General features: G+C 38.5%; 2 protein-coding genes across 2 annotated transcripts in view; both read right to left on the bottom strand.

Annotated features, from left to right (window-relative positions):
* LOC117405376 (vitamin K-dependent protein S-like) overlaps window positions 1-7,813 on the bottom strand; it is a 28,076-nt gene extending 20,263 nt beyond the window's left edge. The window contains exons 1-5 of the mRNA XM_034008380.3: window positions 7,463-7,813; window positions 6,507-6,664; window positions 3,929-3,953; window positions 1,857-1,946; window positions 709-831 (exon numbers count right to left, since the gene is read on the bottom strand). Of these exons, the coding sequence (XP_033864271.3) occupies window positions 709-831; window positions 1,857-1,946; window positions 3,929-3,953; window positions 6,507-6,664; window positions 7,463-7,544 (478 nt within the window). The 5' untranslated portion in view covers window positions 7,545-7,813. The remainder of the gene's footprint in view (window positions 1-708; window positions 832-1,856; window positions 1,947-3,928; window positions 3,954-6,506; window positions 6,665-7,462) is intronic.
* A 1,482-nt stretch (window positions 7,814-9,295) lies between these two features.
* The window catches only part of LOC117405760 (ras GTPase-activating protein 3), a 74,646-nt gene continuing 65,310 nt past the window's right edge, over window positions 9,296-18,631 (bottom strand). Inside the window, exons 19-24 of the mRNA XM_034009118.3 lie at window positions 18,155-18,261; window positions 17,418-17,500; window positions 15,377-15,585; window positions 13,992-14,095; window positions 12,547-12,730; window positions 9,296-11,431 (exon numbers count right to left, since the gene is read on the bottom strand). Of these exons, the coding sequence (XP_033865009.2) occupies window positions 11,356-11,431; window positions 12,547-12,730; window positions 13,992-14,095; window positions 15,377-15,585; window positions 17,418-17,500; window positions 18,155-18,261 (763 nt within the window). The 3' untranslated portion in view covers window positions 9,296-11,355. The remainder of the gene's footprint in view (window positions 11,432-12,546; window positions 12,731-13,991; window positions 14,096-15,376; window positions 15,586-17,417; window positions 17,501-18,154; window positions 18,262-18,631) is intronic.

The following is an 18,631-nucleotide window of genomic DNA, read 5'->3' as shown; positions in this document are numbered from 1 at the left end:
TGAATCATGTGTGACGTATGCAATCATTGGAATCTTCAAACAAACTGCAACCATGGCAACAGGCGTGAGGAGGTAACAAGATTGAAACAGCGTGCATTGAGAAAAGCGCAATCTACGCTGGATATGTTTCTCAAGAGAAAGGGCACGCAATTACTGTATTCAGCATGTCAGTCTACTTATTATTTTATTCAGTTCTTTACTGTTTTCGTTTAAATATATAGTTTAAATGTGGATCAATGTGAAGGTGTCTTGAAAGAACTACTGTATAAAGATTATTCTGATACAGCAAATTGCCAAACCCTATTATAGTGAACAACCTGATGTAACAAACATTTCTCCAGGTCTCAGGGGGGGTTCATTATAATGAAGTTAGACTGTGTATAAAGCTAGTATAGATTGTGAAGATTTGTTTTACAAGAGTGTATGTATGTATTGAAGAATTTCACGTTTAAAAGTTATTCACAAAACTGATTCTTTTAGGTCATACAGTTGAACAAAACATTCCATAAAACAGTTCTTAAGTTTTATGAGATACGGCCACCATTACCACAAGCAAACCCTACAAGGCTGTTGGGAGTTCTACTGGATCACCCAAAAAAACCTACAATGTGAAACAGTCACGGAGATATACATGGAGCACCTACGTCAGCAGACCTGTGCACACCTGCAGGGAGTCATACAGAGAACACAAGGGGCTAGAAGACAAACCTTCTTCACATCTTTCTCCACGCCATCCAGGTTTGCAGATGCACTCATACCTGCCTTTCCCATCCACGCATTTCTCATAACCATCTCTGTAGCAGGGGAGGGGAGAACACTGGTTGCTGATCTCTATGCAAAAAATAATTATTTTAAAATGCATTAAAAAAGTATAACATGAAACATGTTTCAATTCTTCAGTTTCAGAGCGACCCAGTTAAAAATGCTAGGAGTTGTTAATACAATACTGACATTAAGCTGGTCAGTTGGATATCTGTGGCCGCTTAAGTCAAGTGGCTGCTTACTCAAAGCGCCTCATTCATTCACTTGCGAAAATAAAATCCATTGTGTTTTTTGTAAAATATCATGATATACAGGTGACCTGCTAGACAAGCACATTGTGAAATGAGACATTGTGGCACATGTATTGAATTATACAGACTACTTGTCACTCAAGAAGTACATGACAGTAGCTGTGTAGCATCATAATACATAACCTCTATATCAGGATACATTACATGAACTCAAACAAGACATTCAGAAATTCACCCCTACTACTGTATGTGATGTCACATATTTGTCAGTCTTGTCCAGGGCTTCTCAAACTCTGTCCTGGGGACCCCCTGTGGCTGCTGGTTTTCATTCCAACCAAGCTCTCAATTACTTAACTAGACACTTAATTGAACTGATGATTTGCTTAATTAGATCTTTTTACTTGTTTTCAGCTCTTGAACAGTTGCAGATTTCAAGTTAGCTATAACATTTTATAAGTAACTTGAACTGCAACTGTTTAAGAGCTGAAAACAAGTAAAATAAAAGGTCTAATCAAACAAATTATTAGTTAAATTAAGGGTATAGTTAAGTAACTGAGAGCTCCCCAGGACCGAGTTTGAGAAGCTCTGGTCTTGGCTCTACCGGGTAACCAGTCTAATATGAAATACCTCACTGGTGCCGTAAAAGGCTGAAGTGCAGGGACAGAAAGAAGACTCTCATTGCACAGCATTTTGATCCATTCCTCGAATAAGACACACCTGAGCTTATTACCTATACACTGTGGCTAATCAACCTGGAATGGGTGAACCCGCTATGCAATAGGAGTCTTATTTCCATTCCTGAAGTGCATCAGACGCTTTCATGTAAAGATGAAATGCACTTACCCTTAACACAGGATCTCAGGGTAGCCGGAGCCTCTGAACTCTGTGACAGGGGGCTGTTTAATATTCCCACGCGGTGTGAGCCGAGACAAGCTGTACAACAGACATAATCCAAACTAGTTAGTTCATCAATCAGGTTTAGACACTAGATTACAGCCAGCTTCTTTTTATTTGAAAGGTGCGTCATTTGAGCTGGAATCTAACAAATACCGCAGGTAATCTAAGGAGTGCTGCCTCCCAGAAATGTCTCCAAGACATGGCAGAAGCTGTCTGACTCACAGGCCTTGAAGAAGACTGCAGTTACAATGGCTTCCTTCAGCTGAACCCTGAACGGGACATCCATTAACAGTTTCAAAGTCTTGTATGACTAACTGAACGGCATAGCGTCTAGCATGGGAGTGGCAGCCATTAGTGCAGACTCAAGGAGAGGTAGACAGGCAGGCTACCCAGTCTCACTGCTGTAAGTAACTCACCATGGCAACCAGCGTTTGAGAAGTTCCGTAGGCCCTACTGAACTGTTAGTGTGTAAAATAAGTGTGTAAAATAAGTGCATGTGGCAATATCTTAAAATGCAGGAAGCTAATAAAAAGCCTGACATGTTCAGCTTCTAGTTCCACCTTGGTGTTAGGTGATTTTAAATGTTAATATATTTGAATATTGTAACTTTGGTTTGACATTGACCTCAATCAAGCTACACCTATAAAATGTCATCAGTCTGTAAGCTCCATCCAGCTGCAGCATGTTTAACTTGTTTCCCTGACACTGTGCAGTTTTTAAAGAACTACATGTTATTGAAATCTTTTACTGCACTAGTTTAAAGAAAGTTCGCAGTTTGCTTGCTGTGTCTTTCACTGCTTTTCTTCCTTAGTTATTTCACCATAGCAGTGTTTTCTGGGTCGAAGCATGTTATTGGCGGTCAGTCAATAGGGGAAACAGCTGATTGGTAACTGACAGGATAGAAGCCAGTGAAGGGGCGGGGAAAATATCACCCTCCAGGTGAAAATACATGTTTGTAAAACATGTGTTTCTTTCAGAACTGCACATTTAAGACCTATATAATGAATGGATGTGCATGGCGGAGAAAATATTGGAAACAGGCAGCTACACAAGTGAAGGGGTTTAAAAAGAACCATGCCATTACCAACAGAACACAATTAATTTAGAGCAGGGTCATAGAAGGTGAAACACTGTGTGCCACACAAATGAATGGGAGAGCGGATTCAGCAGCACAGACCAGCCTTGTTTTAAAGCCTGCTGACAATTCTGTAAGCATATTTCTTCACATGTGGTTGTAGATGCTCATAGTACTGTATTATAATAATTATTCAATCAATACATTAAATAAATACATCACAGTCAATTAATCAATCAATAAATAAATAAAATATTGGCCTGACTTCCAATTAACAATCTAAAAGCGAAAGCATTGTGCTTAACTGAACTGTAAACCAAATTTAAAATAATAAACAATTCATTTTAATATTGAGTCCCTTATTTCATGCAATCATAATAATAATAATAAACTGCATACTTGCTGTTCCCTCTGCAAGAACACCATACATGCTATAACATGTGTCCTTTCTGATTTGCCCCTGCAGTAGTAGCCCCTACTGGTATGAGCTGACAGTTATAAATACACATTGTGCAATTCACTTATAATGAGAGGTCAGTATGGTAAATATGTCCATATTGGTACATGTGTCTGCATTACATTTTTGCTTAACAAACTGTCGAGTCCCTACTCTTTGAAATACAGCTCATTACCGGTGCAGCCTGTGCTGGAGCATGTCTAATTGCAAGAACAGGATGACATGCGGGTTGGTATTTTGGCTGCAGTTCACAGGAAATTTGCCTTTTTTTACATTACACTCCATGATGAATGGAGAGCAAATGCTGGATAAACAAAGTTATTGGTATAAGTGATTACTAGAAGTAACCGGATTACTAAGTACTGAACTACAGCAGACCAACGTAAAAATGTCCCAGATTAATGAAGTGTTTACTCGCATCCTTGTTTTTCACTTGAGATACAGTAAATACTTAAAGGTTGTACAATGTGGATGCGTCACACTTACCAACATACTTGGGATAGAAGTATTCCTGGGCAAGTAGAAAGAAAATAAACAGAATTAGCTTTCAGAAAACATATTATGTAAATGACATTGCATTATTCTGCACATAACATACTTATACAATATGCAACTATTTACTGTACGCTGTACACTTTAATAAAAACTCTCCAATCTTTTCGAATATAGTTTAGTCTTCTAGCCGTTAAGTCTATAACCACTACTGTTTGACTACAGTACACTGATAAGTAACATTTATACCTATTAAATGGATTAAAATACTTGATTAGATGACATATACAGTACTGTGCAAAAGTTTTAGGCAGGTGTGAAAAAATGCTGTAAAGTAAGAATGCTTTCAAAAATAGACATGTTAATAGATTATATTTATCAATTAACAAAATGCAAAGTGAGTGAACAGAAGAAAAATCTAAATCAAATCCATATTTGGTGTGACCACCCTTTGCCTTCAAAACAGCATCAATTCTTCTAGGTACACTTGCACAAAGTCAGGGATTTTGTAGGCATATAGTCAGGTGTATGATTAAACAATTATACCAAACAGGTGCTAATGATCATCAATTCAATATGTAGGTTGAAACACAATCATTAACTGAAACAGAAACAGCTGTGTAGGAGGAATAAAACTGGGTGTGGAACAGCCAAACTCAGCTAACAAGGAGGGGTTGCTGAAGACAGTTTACTGTCAAAAGTCATACACCATGGCAAGACTGAGCACAGCAACAAGACACAAGGTAGTTATACTGCATCAGCAAGGTCTCTCCCAGGCAGAAATTTCAAGGCAGACAGGGGTTTCCAGATGTGCTGACCAAGCTCTTTTGAAGAAGCACAAAGAAACGGGCAACGTTGAGGACCGTAGACGCAGTGGTCGGCCAAGGAAACTTCAGCAGATGAAAGACACATCATGCTTACTTCCCTTTGCAATCGGAAGATGTCCAGCAGTGCCATCAGCTCAGAATTGGCAGAAAACAGTGGGACCCTGGTACACCCATCTACTGTCCGGAGAAGTCTGGTCAGAAGTGGCCTTCATGGAAGACTTGCGGCCAAAAAGCCATACCTCCGACGTGGAAACAAGGCCAAGCGACTCAACTATGCATGAAAACACAGGAACTGGGGTGCAGAAAAATGGCAGCAGGTGCTCAAAATTGAGTCAAAATTTGAAATATTTGACTGTAGCAGAAGGCAGTTTGTTCGCCGAAGGGCTGGAGAGCGGTACACGAATGAGTGTCTGCAGGCAACAGTGAAGCATGGTGGAGGTTCCTTGCAAGTTTGGGGCTGCATTTCTGCAAATGGAGTTGGGGATTGGGTCAGAATTAATGGTCTCCTCAATGCTGAGAAGTACAGGCAGATACTTATCCATCATGCAATACCATCAGGGAGGCATCGGATTGGCCCCAAATTTATTCTGCAGCATGACAACGACCCCAAACATACAGCAAAAGTCATTAAGAACTATCTTCAGCGTAAAGAAGAACAAGGAGTCTTGGAAGTGATGGTATGGCCCCCACAGAGCCCTGATCTCAACATCATCGAGTCTGTCTGGGATTACATGAAGAGAGAGAAGCCACTGAGGCTGCCTAAATCCACAGAAGAACTGTGGTTAGTTCTCCAAGATGTTTGGGCCAACCTACCTGCCGAGTTCCTTCAAAAACTGTGTGCAAGTGTACCTAGAAGAATTGATGCTGTTTTGAAGGCAAAGGGTGGTCACACCAAATATTGATTTGATGTAGATTTTTCTTCTGTTCACTCACTTTGCATTTTGTTAATTGATAAATATAATCTATTAACATGTCTATTTTTGAAAGCATTCTTACTTTACAGCATTTTTTCACACCTGCCTAAATCTTTTGCACAGTACTGTATGTGTGTATATATATATATATATATATATATATATATATATATATATATATATATATATATATATATATATATATATATATATATTAAATATGTACTCTAACACTAGTTTATATACACTCCAGAAATACAATTCTCTCCATGCAATGCTCCCTCATTATAAGGCTCTTTATACTGTGGAACAGGTTATAAGGCAGTAGCATAGCTCCCAATTGCCCTTACACTATCACTTGCATTCTCAATGCAGAACACACATTGGAAAGCCTCTTCCCTATGGCTCCTGACTACACTGTTATAAAGGGGAGCACTGTATTTAATTTATTTACCACCGCTATTTTTTTTTCCCAGTCATATAATCTTTGCGTGTTTATTTTACTTTAAATTAGACATGCGGGTCCTCAATTCCTGTGCTTTAGGTCAGATTCACTCCAGTGGTATAGCAGCAATCAGTTCATGTGCATAGCAGTGTGATCCAGAGTTTAGTATTGGTGTGTCTAATTAACCCCAACCTGGAACGGCTCAAAGTGCCTATGCAATGGAGATCTTATTTCCAACTTTGTTTTGCGGTTCATTACTAAGGGACATTGGTATAGTAGATCGGGCCTCAAATTGGTCAAAATAAAAATAAAAAGATATCAGCTCCTTAAAGCTAAATCAATTGGGTTGTTTGAAGCATTCACTTGAAACCTTATGGGATGCTTACTGTCTCAGAGTCGTTCTCAAAGACTTCCCTGGCTTCTTCCTTGTTGCACAGCTCCTCGATGCACTCTCTCTCCAGATTCCCTTTCTTACTTTCTTCAAATAAAGAGTTGGCTCTTCGCCTTCTAGTCAGGAACTGAGACGCATGTCTCTGTGACAAGACTTGTGTATAAAAAAAAGAGGAAAAAGAAAAGCATTATCACCATACATTATTCAACATGTTCTTCAAAAACACACATGAATTGTATTAGATCAGTTTACAGCATCGATCAATCCTGTTGGATTGAATCAACCAACTGCCTCACGGCATCACCCCTAAAAATAAGTGTTTGATGCACTCCACGGTTCCCCTCCATTGTAAAATGGTCTGATATAATCCAGCTGTGGTTTAGGGGTCATAGATTTATCAAACTGACCCTTCATCAAGGAGACAAACGTTTTAGCTAGTGATCAGTATAATTAATGAGGGCTCCAGCCAAAACATTTGTCTACTTCACAAAATGTGCTGTAAAATTACACCGTACAATTGCAATGAAAGTCAATGAAGTACGAACCGATTGCATTAATAGTTTCAGTCCTAACTTTGCACCGCACAGCAAAAACTAGAATAATTGCACTTAACATCGAGCAGACAATGAATGTTTTAGAATAAATGTTGCATTCTAACCTTTTTATGAATACGTTTACAGCTTCTTTAGAAATAATGTCCAAAAGTATTTACTAAAACCGTTACTTTCTGTTATTTCACCAGCATCACAGTATAAACTACAAAAACAACACTGACACAGTTGTTATACGGAACCAGCAACTACTGTATTCTTTCAAAAGTTATTAAAGTATTTTAAACTGAAACTCCTATGAAAGAAGCTAGACAAACATAACGTGGTTATGCTCGACACAAATTATTTGTCAAAACCTGATGAAGTAGTTTCACTTTAACTTTGTTGATTTCTTACTTACACTGGTGCGTTTCGCAAAAAGCAAGTAACAAAATGAAGAGGCACCCCAAAGAATCAGAGAACAGCATCTTTTTTCTCCACATTATTAGTCACCAAAACAAAGAAAAAGCAACTGTTGCAGGTAAAGTAGGCCTCGGGTTTAGTTTCCTAGACTCGGTTAATTGTTTCACTCTTGGTATTTTGTCTCAGAGATTGCTTCTCTCGTGTTAGGAGGTTGGGAAACACGCAGGAACTGGACTCCCAATAGGAAATCTGCAGTGGGGGGGAGCGCTGCGGGCACCAGACTTCAGCCAACAGTTAGCACGCCCTGCGCACTGTCCTGGAGTTAAAATCACAGATAGCCAATGAGTTCCTGGAAGCGGTATAGCTGGAGAACAAATCTGGATATCACCACCGTGTTAAAACCAATCGATGGGGAGCAGCGTTTACTGAAACCACAACACCCCCCATTGATGTAAATGAAGTCCTATGTGTAATCCCGAAGCGTGAAAGTGTAAAATGCCAAATATGCAAATCCACAGGCCAGACCTGGTCATTTAATTGTCCTCCTGACTAAATATGTTCCGTCACCCGATTTTTTTGTACTTTGACGACTGGTTTCACAGACCCAGATATACTGGCACTAGTTTTGGACTTCCTAATCTAAAGTAACATTTAGTAGTCCAAGACTAGTGTTAATCGGGGTCTCTGAAACCAGCCGTGACAAGTTTGGTAAAGAGATGTACAGTACTAAGCTTATTGTGCAGCAACTTTAAATTCATTGAAGTATTTCCACATGTAGTTTAGTATTATTAACACTGGTACAAAAGTGATGCTTAATTGTTAAGGTGACCATATGGCTTTGTGTTCAGCGGGACAGTTTGGGATAGTTCAGGCTTTTCAACTCACAACCCAATGCATTCTGGTAAACGTAGTCCAGCTTCTCTTAAAGGTAAGAATGCTACCTGAGACAAGCAAAACGTACCAGAATGCATTGTGTTGCGAGATGAAAAGCCTGAACTGTCCCAAACTGTCCTGCTGAACACACAGCCATATAGTCACTTTATATTTTTTATACAAATATGGTTTATATAAAAAATACTTCACCAGGGAGTAACACTCCTGAAAGGATTATGTGGTTTTCAATACTTGACAACAGAGGCACCATTATTTCTCTTAAACAGCCACAAATGTGATGCGCCTTGACCAGTTCATTCAGTTTTGATTGTTTTATTAAAAATATCACCTCCTTGGGTAAAATATTGTAAATTAAACAATTAGTGTTGCATTAACCTTAGTTGAGCTTAGCAGAGCTACAGGCACTAAGGGCTCCATAGGGCCGGCAAGCTTAATGTCCGATGGCTAAAGCTACCCATTGCCTGTGTGGATCCCTTGACTTGGTACCACACAGTCTTACCTCACATTATACAGATACCATTAAGACGAGACGTATCTGATATCACACAAAGGTTCATTTTGAACTCTTGCTGCCCTCGATTGGTTCCATTTACATGGGTGTGGGGGTTTGTTTTGGGGGTTATTTCACCAGTATAGAATAAAAGAAAGATGACCCACTTCGATTGTAACTTGCCCACTTTTTAAACAAAATATAGATTGGTAAAAAAAAAAAAAAAAAAAAAAAAAAATCACTGAACTTTTTATTATAATATAAAAAGCACTGAAGTCTATGTGAAAAATGTAACCCTTTTCTGGCATTCGTGTATATGTATGTATATGAAGGTAAAGTAAGTGTTCATAACTATTACAGTATGTGAGAATGGCTTTCTGAGATGCAAAGAATGTCTGCATAAACTGATCAGATTTCAGGGGTAAAACATTGACAGTGAGACATCAGTGAGAAATGATAAATGTCTTTTAATTGGCAAGTAAAAATACATTGGAGACGATTAGTATTCGCACACACACACACACACCATCATTTTACAAATGAACCCTAAAAACGCCTTATAATGACAGAAGCACTGTGACGTTCTGGAACAGATGCAGTCCTCAGCACCTGACCTTTCCCTTCTGGTATCGAATGGAACAGCATTCTGGTAAGATGCACTAGTTGGCTAGTTTTATATGTACACACATATACCATTAACATAATTGCCTTCATTTAACAAAGTAAATAAAACATACTTCTTATTTTCATATCTTCAAACTTCATATTTTATTTCTTTTTTTAATACTTTCAAAAAAATAAAATGTTAAGATTTATTTTTACAGCTTTAAACCTGTCAAAATATGACTATTATAAAACATTAAAGGGATACTTTTTCTGATGCAGCTACACCTTTTCAAGTTGAAAACAGAATTTGTGTTTATTATTCACCCAAAATTGAATTTTATGGGGATTTGGACCAAACAGAAACCGCTTATAAAAATATATATATTTTATTACTGCCTCCTTGGCACCTTTTAAAGCAAAATGCTTAATTGTACTGTATTAATAATATTAGACCAATGACAGATTTTTTTAAAACTTAATGAAAAATGCCATACAGCCTCCTACAGTTTTGGAATTCTGTACAAACTGTTATTCATAGAGACAGCATACTGTTCTGTCATGTGTGTGATACAGAGACCATGACTCCAATTTCAAGCAAAAACAACACAGCAGCAGTATGTCATAAACCAACTCAAGATTAACAATAATCCCTTTTGACATAACTTTAAAGAATTGATGTAAATAAATCATTTACATCCTCCCTCTTTTCCAAAAAAAACCCCAAACAAATACCTTTTTACAGCTTAGGAGGCAATTCTAAGAAAACATTCTGGGGTTCTGAAAAAGCAGTTTAGAAATACCACACTGCTGTGGTTTTTTCACAGCATTGCATTTTAAAACAGCGCTTTTAATGTCTGAGCTGGTTCAACAACATAACAGTGCTGATGTTAACACTTGGCTAGTGCAATTCAGTACTGTAGTCTGAACACTTTATGTAACAGTCAATACCTGATGAACACAAACACAGAGCTCAGTGGGTAGTATTTTCAAACATATTTACTCTATGGTGCTTTACTTTTTGTGAAAAGAAAACAAACCAATCCTAAAACTTTAAAAAAAGTATTTGAATTGTCTTTCAGTATTTTTTCCTCCTTTCACAAAAAAAAGCCCCTTAAGTAAAAAGTCCCTTATGTTCTTGGTGTACAAAACGTCATCCTCCGATGATCTAAGTATATTCAGTCTTCTGTATGGCACTGATGGTAATGCACACACCCCTGTACACGCCTCAAGAATCCAACAGTTAACACACAGAACATATTCTCTCTCTCTCTCTCTCTCTCTCTCTCTCTCTCTCTCTCTCTCTCTCTCTCTCTCTCTCTCTCTCTCTCTCTCTCTCTCTCTCTCTAATAAAATACCATTTTGTGATGACAAAGAAATGCAACCTGTTAAAAACCCTGGTTCACATAATAGTTGTGGGGAATAATATTTTGATTTTTGAGGTATAAAAAAAAAGGAAAAAGCAATCTTGAAGTGGAAAAGAAAAACAAACAAAACAAAAAAAAATGGTGTTTGGCCCACAACGCTGTATAAAGCTTGTGTCTCTCCTACAACAAGTTGGCTTGGTCCCGAGATCTTGAAATACAATGGAGTTTACACATTTATTTTGCTAAAACGTCAGTTTTCAGTGATCATTTAACTGATCGTTCAAACTGAAGCATGTATAAAATAATAATAATAAAAAAAAAAAACACAACACCAAGGCAAAGAGTTACATCATCTGCAAAAGGCAGATGACTAAAGTGCTTAGCAACTACTGTAACAGTTTGTGAAAAATATAACATTTAGTAAGTCATACGAAGGAGAAAGCATTTTCTTTTTTTTTTTTAGACCTGTACATTATGCTACCCTTTTCAGGAAGATAATGTTTTGATCTAAGAATCAAACTTTTGCTCTTCTCCCATTCAGATGGAATATGACGAACTCTCTGACTGCTGTCTGATGTAACATTGGAAACTCTTGTCTCCTATGGGATGCTCCCTGGAAAGAAAAAAAAAACAGAAAAATACAAATAAACAACATCCTATAAACCTAAAAGGATTTGGACAAAAAAGTCTGAGATATCTATGACACACTGTGTTGTTTCTTAATTGATAAACTTCTGATGCAAATATAATTATTAGCATTTGTGTCTTATATTCGTAGACATTTTCAGTATTTAATGGCTTGTAGACAGCTCACTTATTTATACTGCCCTGATCCTGCTCTTTGGCAATACCTTAAAGAAACAGTCAATTCACTTTTAAATAAACAGCCCCATTAAAACTTCGGCCATGTGCAAAAAAAATAAATAAATAAAATAATAAAAAAAACATAACAGTTCTAGAAAAAAATAAGTATTATAAAACTGTTTTATATAGTTTGGTGGTTTATTGAACTTTTGTCAGGCATGACAATAGGGGTAGCACCAAATAATCGACTAGAAAAGGGACAGTCATCCTTAGAAACCATGTGTCGCCTCATCACACCCTTTAATTTCAAAGCAGCTGCAGCAGCAATTTTCTACCCGCAAATCTACAAACTTAACAACAGTAATGTGAAGTGTATGCCAGTAGCGAACTAGCAATGTCAATATTTGAATTGTATTGAGCTGTTTGAATCGAAACAGAAAGTAACTGTGAAGTGTGCGGTTTTAGATGAACAGAATAAGCAAGTAACATACAAATTACATTTTAGATTAAATCGTTTTAAAAGATGCCACACAGTTTTAAAATACAAACAGTAAAGTGTTATAAAAAGACTACGTTCACAAATAGTGCACCAGACATTATCAACTTCTTTCAGGCATGACAAGGACACTGTGGTGGTCTTGTGAAAACCATTTATTGTGGATTCTGGAAGCCACTTTGGGTCAGTACAAAAACCCCAAGATGTAGCAGCTAAGAACCAGGGACTTCTGTGTCAACCATGTCACTGGTTTCAAAGCATGTCCGCCGACATTAACGTGCAGGGAATTTCACATTGCTCAAGTGAAATGGTGCAAGAAGTTCTAGCTTACCAGACCTGAAATAAGATGGCCGACTGAAGTTTAAAAAAAAAAAAAAAAAAAACAGAAAAATGGATAATCAACTGTGGTGATAATGATGGCCACTTACTGGCTCCCATACTTGGTCTTCATGAACTTGTCCTTCTTGTACTGGGCATGCTCCTGCTCTAGCGTGTGGATGGTGGCTGCCAGCAGCTTCAGTGTTTTGTACGTCTCCTGGGGGTCGTCAATCACAAAGCCGGAATACTCTTCCTGTTCCGGCCCGTCATACACAGACTTACTACCACAGGCCTCTGAAAAAACAAACAGGAACATGAGCCCATCTGTGTTCCGAAGCCTTGCTCAGGATTCATAAAATCAGAGCCTGGCTGGCAGAAGAGTCTGCAGATGCATCCTTTTCCAGGCCTGAACAGTACAACCACTGGGTGGAAAGTGCAAGTCTACTTTCACTGCAAGCTTCTCAAGGTGCTATGCACAGGCGAAATATGAATTGACAATGTGCGTTTACTTCTGTAGCAAACTGGTATTCAACAGGCAGTCTTGTGTGATGCACTGCAATTATAAACTCACAGGTTACGAGCTCTATAGCTGCTCCTGCAAACAAGCCTGGCTCTTTTGTGCAGATGCTTGTTTGCCGTGTGTGTGCGTGCGTGCGTGCGTGGGTGTGTGTGGTCACTCATTCATGCCCAGCCTTCGTCCTGTTGCAGTAAGTAATATTAGAAAAGCAACTGGCTTCAAATTAATAAATGTTACTATCCCCTTAACTTTTATATGATGTTTACTATCATTCCGAGTGAGCATTATTGTTTTGAAATCTGTGTCAAAATGCTTTTACCCAAGTTCAAGGGCTCGCCTTCAGTTGTAATCAGCTAAAGTGTCTTTATAGAGGTATCAGCCAGTGCCATCTGCTGATCAGCTATTTTGGATGCAGTTTCCTACTGTATTGCTGGCAATACACAGTTGAGCACTAGATGGTGTGGGTGCTTACTAACAGAAATGAAAGTTTAGGACTTTAGTTGGAGAGGAACGACTGCCCCCACACTCACTACGTCATCTCCTAAACAATCAATAAATAAACCAGACAAACCCATCCTTATGAGCAATTGATTCACATCCCCCACCTCCCCCAATCACTGCCCTCTTGTTTTTTCAATTTCCTCTTGGTTAAATCACGTGGGGATCTATCACCTCATCCAGCCAGCCAGGCGGTGGCCCTCAAACTAACCGGGTTACACACCAAATTGCTCATCTCCATCACACTCCAGTCATCATTAAAAATATCACTATTCTCAAATACTGTCTTGGGGTTTGTCCTGAACTACTGAAAGACACTTCACATCATCATAGTCTACTTGTGTATACGGCAGCCAATTAGAACTGAATATAAGCTCCAGAACTCAATAAAAGAACAGAAAAGATTGAGAAAATGTATCTATTAAAGGTTTAAAGTATGTTATTCTTGTGGAGGCAGTATGCATCTCACCATTTGAAGAGCACAGAAGAATCCTAAATGAAAAATCCTAAATAAACTTGAAAAAAAGCCTTGACTTTTACCTTGCATTTTGTCCAACTTGCTCATGTACGTGCTGAAGAGAGAGTAAATGCGCTCAGTCTCTCTGTCTCCATCCACATCGAGCTGAATGTTTGCTGGTAACCCCCTTGAATAATACATGCATAATTTAGCTTCAACCAAGGGACACAGAGGTAAATATTTAACTTTACTGTGCCAAAAAAATCTCAACCATGTCCAGTGTGTTTACAGAGAAACAGGAAATTGTTGTCATCTAATTAATTCTGTTGTGGAAAAAGAAGCTGTAGGACACACAAACTATGCAGCTATTGTAATCGTGCCCAGTTATTGTGCACCAAAGCGTACTGGGAAAGAAGGACAACTAGAGATCTGAGGGGTTGTATGTTGTCACATCAAAACCGTTCTAGGTCAGAGGTCAGAGGTCAAGGTCACCAGCGGATTTCTCTCAAGGCAGTTACATGACCCTGTGAATGTGAAGTTTGTATATCAAATGGTTCGCGAGTTATGGGAAGCATAAAATGCAGTGGCAGTAGATAAAGGCACTACAGGGGGTACCTTAATATACATATTGGAACACTTAGCAGCAAAAAAATGATAGCACAGACTAATGAAAACTTACAAACCACTTACAATGACAAAGTACCAAATTAGCACTTGGTCTTAAACAGAGTTCATTAAAACACAAAAACAGGAACATTACAAGTGAATATAAGGGAACATTGTCTTTGTGGAGTGCTTTGTAGCACTTTTATAATGAATATACAAGAAATGTACACAGTAATGTGCTGTAATTAATATTGTATCTACACCTAAACAAGGATGGATAATTGAATGCTACAGAATAGTGCGCAATGTTCAAAACACGCTTTGCTGTCTCCTGTGCTGCGAATATAACGGCAATATGTTTTTTTACAAAAACAAGTTTGTTTTGATATTTGGCATTAAACAATGTTCAGCCCCAGACTCTGTCAGGATATGTCGTGGAGTCTATCCAGCTTTGTACTTTCACTGCGCGCAGTACCACTTGATACGTTAGGAGTGTTCCACACGTGCATTGTAAACAGGTTTGCATGTTAAGTATACATTGTGGCTGTGAAATTGAAATTAAAATTACAATTACAAGGCTTGAGTTGTTTGAGAGCATTTGCCCCACCACTGTGTTGATAAAGTACTGTGACTAATTGGATTTAAACAATAACATTCAAATGGTAATTACCTTTCAACTCTGCTGGCCGCACCCTGTGTACAGTAACAGTATGAAGGAGGGGTAACCAGCAGAACTGTTTCCTTGAAATAAGGAAGTACTCGAAAGACACGCCGCAATAAATGTCATGACCATTTTTGTAAATATATATTGCAGCCTACAGCACTGTGTAGGCTTCCACTGAGTCTGCAGTGGGGTTCTTACCCTGTACAAGGTGAGCACCCAGCAGCGCAGTCTGAAGAGGCTTTGCAGCACAGCCAGTGGCCGTTGAGGTATGCGGAGGGATGGTACATCGAGAGCCGCTTCTTGTTGCACTGGCTGACCTTCGTGAGAATGTCGATCCAGTCCTTGGCTTCGACACAGTTATTAGCTTGTATGTACAGCGCTCGTTCTGGCTGAATCACCTGGAACATCTAACATGACCAAAACAAACAAACCAAATACACAACACACAAATAAGTATCTCCAACAAGACAAAACAAGCCGTAGCATGAAAGGATAACCGCGCATGGTAAATCCCAGGGAAGTATTGAAAATCATGGTTAGCGTTCATCTTTTTCATTTGTTTATCCTCAATGCATGTTTGTGGTTAAGACTGAGTGGTCAACTTCTGATTTCCTTTAAGAATAACAGAAGCCATAGTAAAGGGCAATCTTACTTCCTACAATTTGTTTATTTAGTAGCCATGGTTTTCCAGACTAGTCCCAGATTGAAATGTATGAGCTATGGTCCATGTTTAAGGAACTGAACCTATTTAACCTATAACAAAGAAGTGTAAGGGTAGCCCAGGAATCGACAGAGTTAGCCCATTTGCACAGTATTTGCATTTTTCCCATGCTTTTCCCATGGTTACACTATGTATTTACCATGTTTATTAATATGATTTACCATACCTCACTATTCTTTACAGTGCTTCCCTATGCTTTAGCATGCTTTCACTGTGCTATGCTTTCACTGTGGGGGGCATTTCTATAATAGCAGTGCATACCCAGCACAGAGAGCAGGACCAGGAGACGCAGTAGATAATTATACTCGACAGCACTTAAAATGTATATCTATGCCCACGTACAGTATTTTTCACAAACTATTTATCAGAGGGTAGTGTTTCTCGAAAGTGCTTGTAAAGTTTAATATTCCTTGCCAGACCCCTGGAGCTCTAGCTAAGCTGTGAATGGTGCCAGCAGGACAAGCTCAATGTGCCTTACTGTCCATTATTAATTGTATAATGCTTGATTTACATCTTAATGAAAACAAGAAGATCTCAATCTCACTGAGGTTTTCCGGCAAATGATTATCTCTAAATGAGCCCAAACAAACAACATAGTGGATCAAACATTGACAAACTTGAAAACAAGCAGGCTTGTACTGTATCTTCGGAAGGGAAAAGGGACGGGGTTACTGAGTTGGTTTAGATAGATCTAGCATTGCACCATAGGAGCCAGCATTAAAAAAGTGCTGATGCACAAGCCAAGGCACGGAAACAGTAAGAGGTCAAACACTGTTCACTGTTAACATGAGAAACGCATTACTTGAAAATATAAGTATACCCACTGCTTCCAAGAGCAAGAGGGGTCTGTTAGTTTAACTATGCATGCTAACTTGTCAAATAGCAGCAATAGTATTACCATATGAAACATGTTACTTATATGCTTATTTGTAACGTTTTGCTTTAACATAAATCGCTTGATATGAAACTGTTACCGGGGTGATGTATTACCAGAACAGTGTTTATTATGATCTGAGCCTTAACATTGAAAACTTAACATGCACTTGCAGAAACTTGTATTGCAGAATAGCTTTTTAACCCTCACGCACGAAGTTAGCTCAGCACTTTACAAATCAATGTATAAATAAGGGTAGTTAATAATGACACAGCAATGCAAATTCAAAGAGCTGGGTGATGAAGAGGACTCATACATTCTAGGCATTTCACCTGTGATGGCCTGTGCTTGAATCTAGCTTACAGTATGTCACAAGTTACATGATGTTGGTGGTCTCCTCAGCACAAGCCCTGGAAAAAAGAGACTAACGCACTACTTTATCCACCAAGACGGAATTTTGTGTGGGGGACACTGCCAGTGCTATCAATGCTTTCTACAGTAGATAGTATCTAGAAATTTTCATGAACTCCAAAATGTGTAACTAAATACAATTTAAAAAAAAAAAATCCAAAATACAGTAGAATGAACATTTTTGCAAGGAGTCAGGGCGAGAGTTGAATTTGAAGTCAACGCATAGTCCTTACGTTTTTCATTTTGAAAGACTCTTCTTCAAGCTTCTCCACAGCGAGGATGTTCTCGATTGGGATATTACACAGCGGATGATCCACTGCAATGCAAAGAAAAGAAGCGGATTGTGATTGGGAATGACTTCCTGGTTTGGGAATTTTTATATTGGAAACAAAAAAATAAATTATAATCAAAATCTGCACAAAAACTAAGCAAACTTGGCCAGCTGATTGTTCCAAGTGAGGTAATGAAAAGCTCATGTGGGGTGAGAATACAAAGCCCAGGCTTTTCCCTAATCGCTCACGAGTGCACAGAACGGGACTTCCACTGTAGTGGCCCAGTATTTAAATCCCAGGAATGCTGTTGCAAGCTCGTTATATCAAATGGACATGGTTTAGTAAACAGAGCACATTATCTAAAAGCAGAATAGCTGTTCAGTGTTCTGCACATTCCTAATTTACAATGTCATCCAGAGCTTTGAAACACCCAATAGTGATGAATTAAGGAATACTAAAAGAAATTACAAATCAATGACAAACCTTTTGACCTTTTCAATGTCAGCAAAGGCTTCTCGTCAAAACTTTGGTTTCTTTTAGTATTTCTTAATATTATTAAAAAGTCCCAATATCTGCAAAAACAAACGCATATAGAAACGCCTTCTGATGTTTAAAGTAGTCGTCCCTATAGCAACAGTGGCTAAGTGTGGGTGGGTAAAAATGTTTAAAATCAAAACAATCTTTTTATTCTGCATCACCTTTGTTTTTATGATACATGAACTCGTGGTTGGTGAGGCAAAACCATCTCTTCTTAAAGTTTTTCCTGCCGAAGCGTTTCCTTCCTTGGGCTCTTTTAATCATGAATCTTTGATAAGAAAAAAAAAAAGATCATGTAAGTGACAAGAGAACAGTGGACTACTTCAACTAAGACTAAACCCTCAAGAGAAACAAGTGGTGACTTACACTACAGCTTTGCATTGCCCCTCAAAATACTGTCATTTCTTTGGATTGCCCTGGGTATAAACATATAAACACAGAACTATAGTCCCGTAGAGGCCTGCAAGGAAAAACAAGGGCCCCCTATGCTAATGCCCAGCACATGCTTAACTTGGGACTGCTCAAATTTGGGACAGGCTAAAATAATTGAATCTATTCAGTCTTGAACAAAGAAGATTATGCTGTGATCAGATTCAAGCATTCAAAATCCTAAAAGGTATAGACAATTTCAACCCTGG

This window comes from Acipenser ruthenus, chromosome 9 (genome assembly GCF_902713425.1).
Source record: "Acipenser ruthenus chromosome 9, fAciRut3.2 maternal haplotype, whole genome shotgun sequence".
NCBI classification, from domain to species: Eukaryota; Metazoa; Chordata; class Actinopteri; order Acipenseriformes; family Acipenseridae; genus Acipenser; species Acipenser ruthenus.
This window is presented reverse-complemented; position numbering and strand designations above follow the sequence as displayed.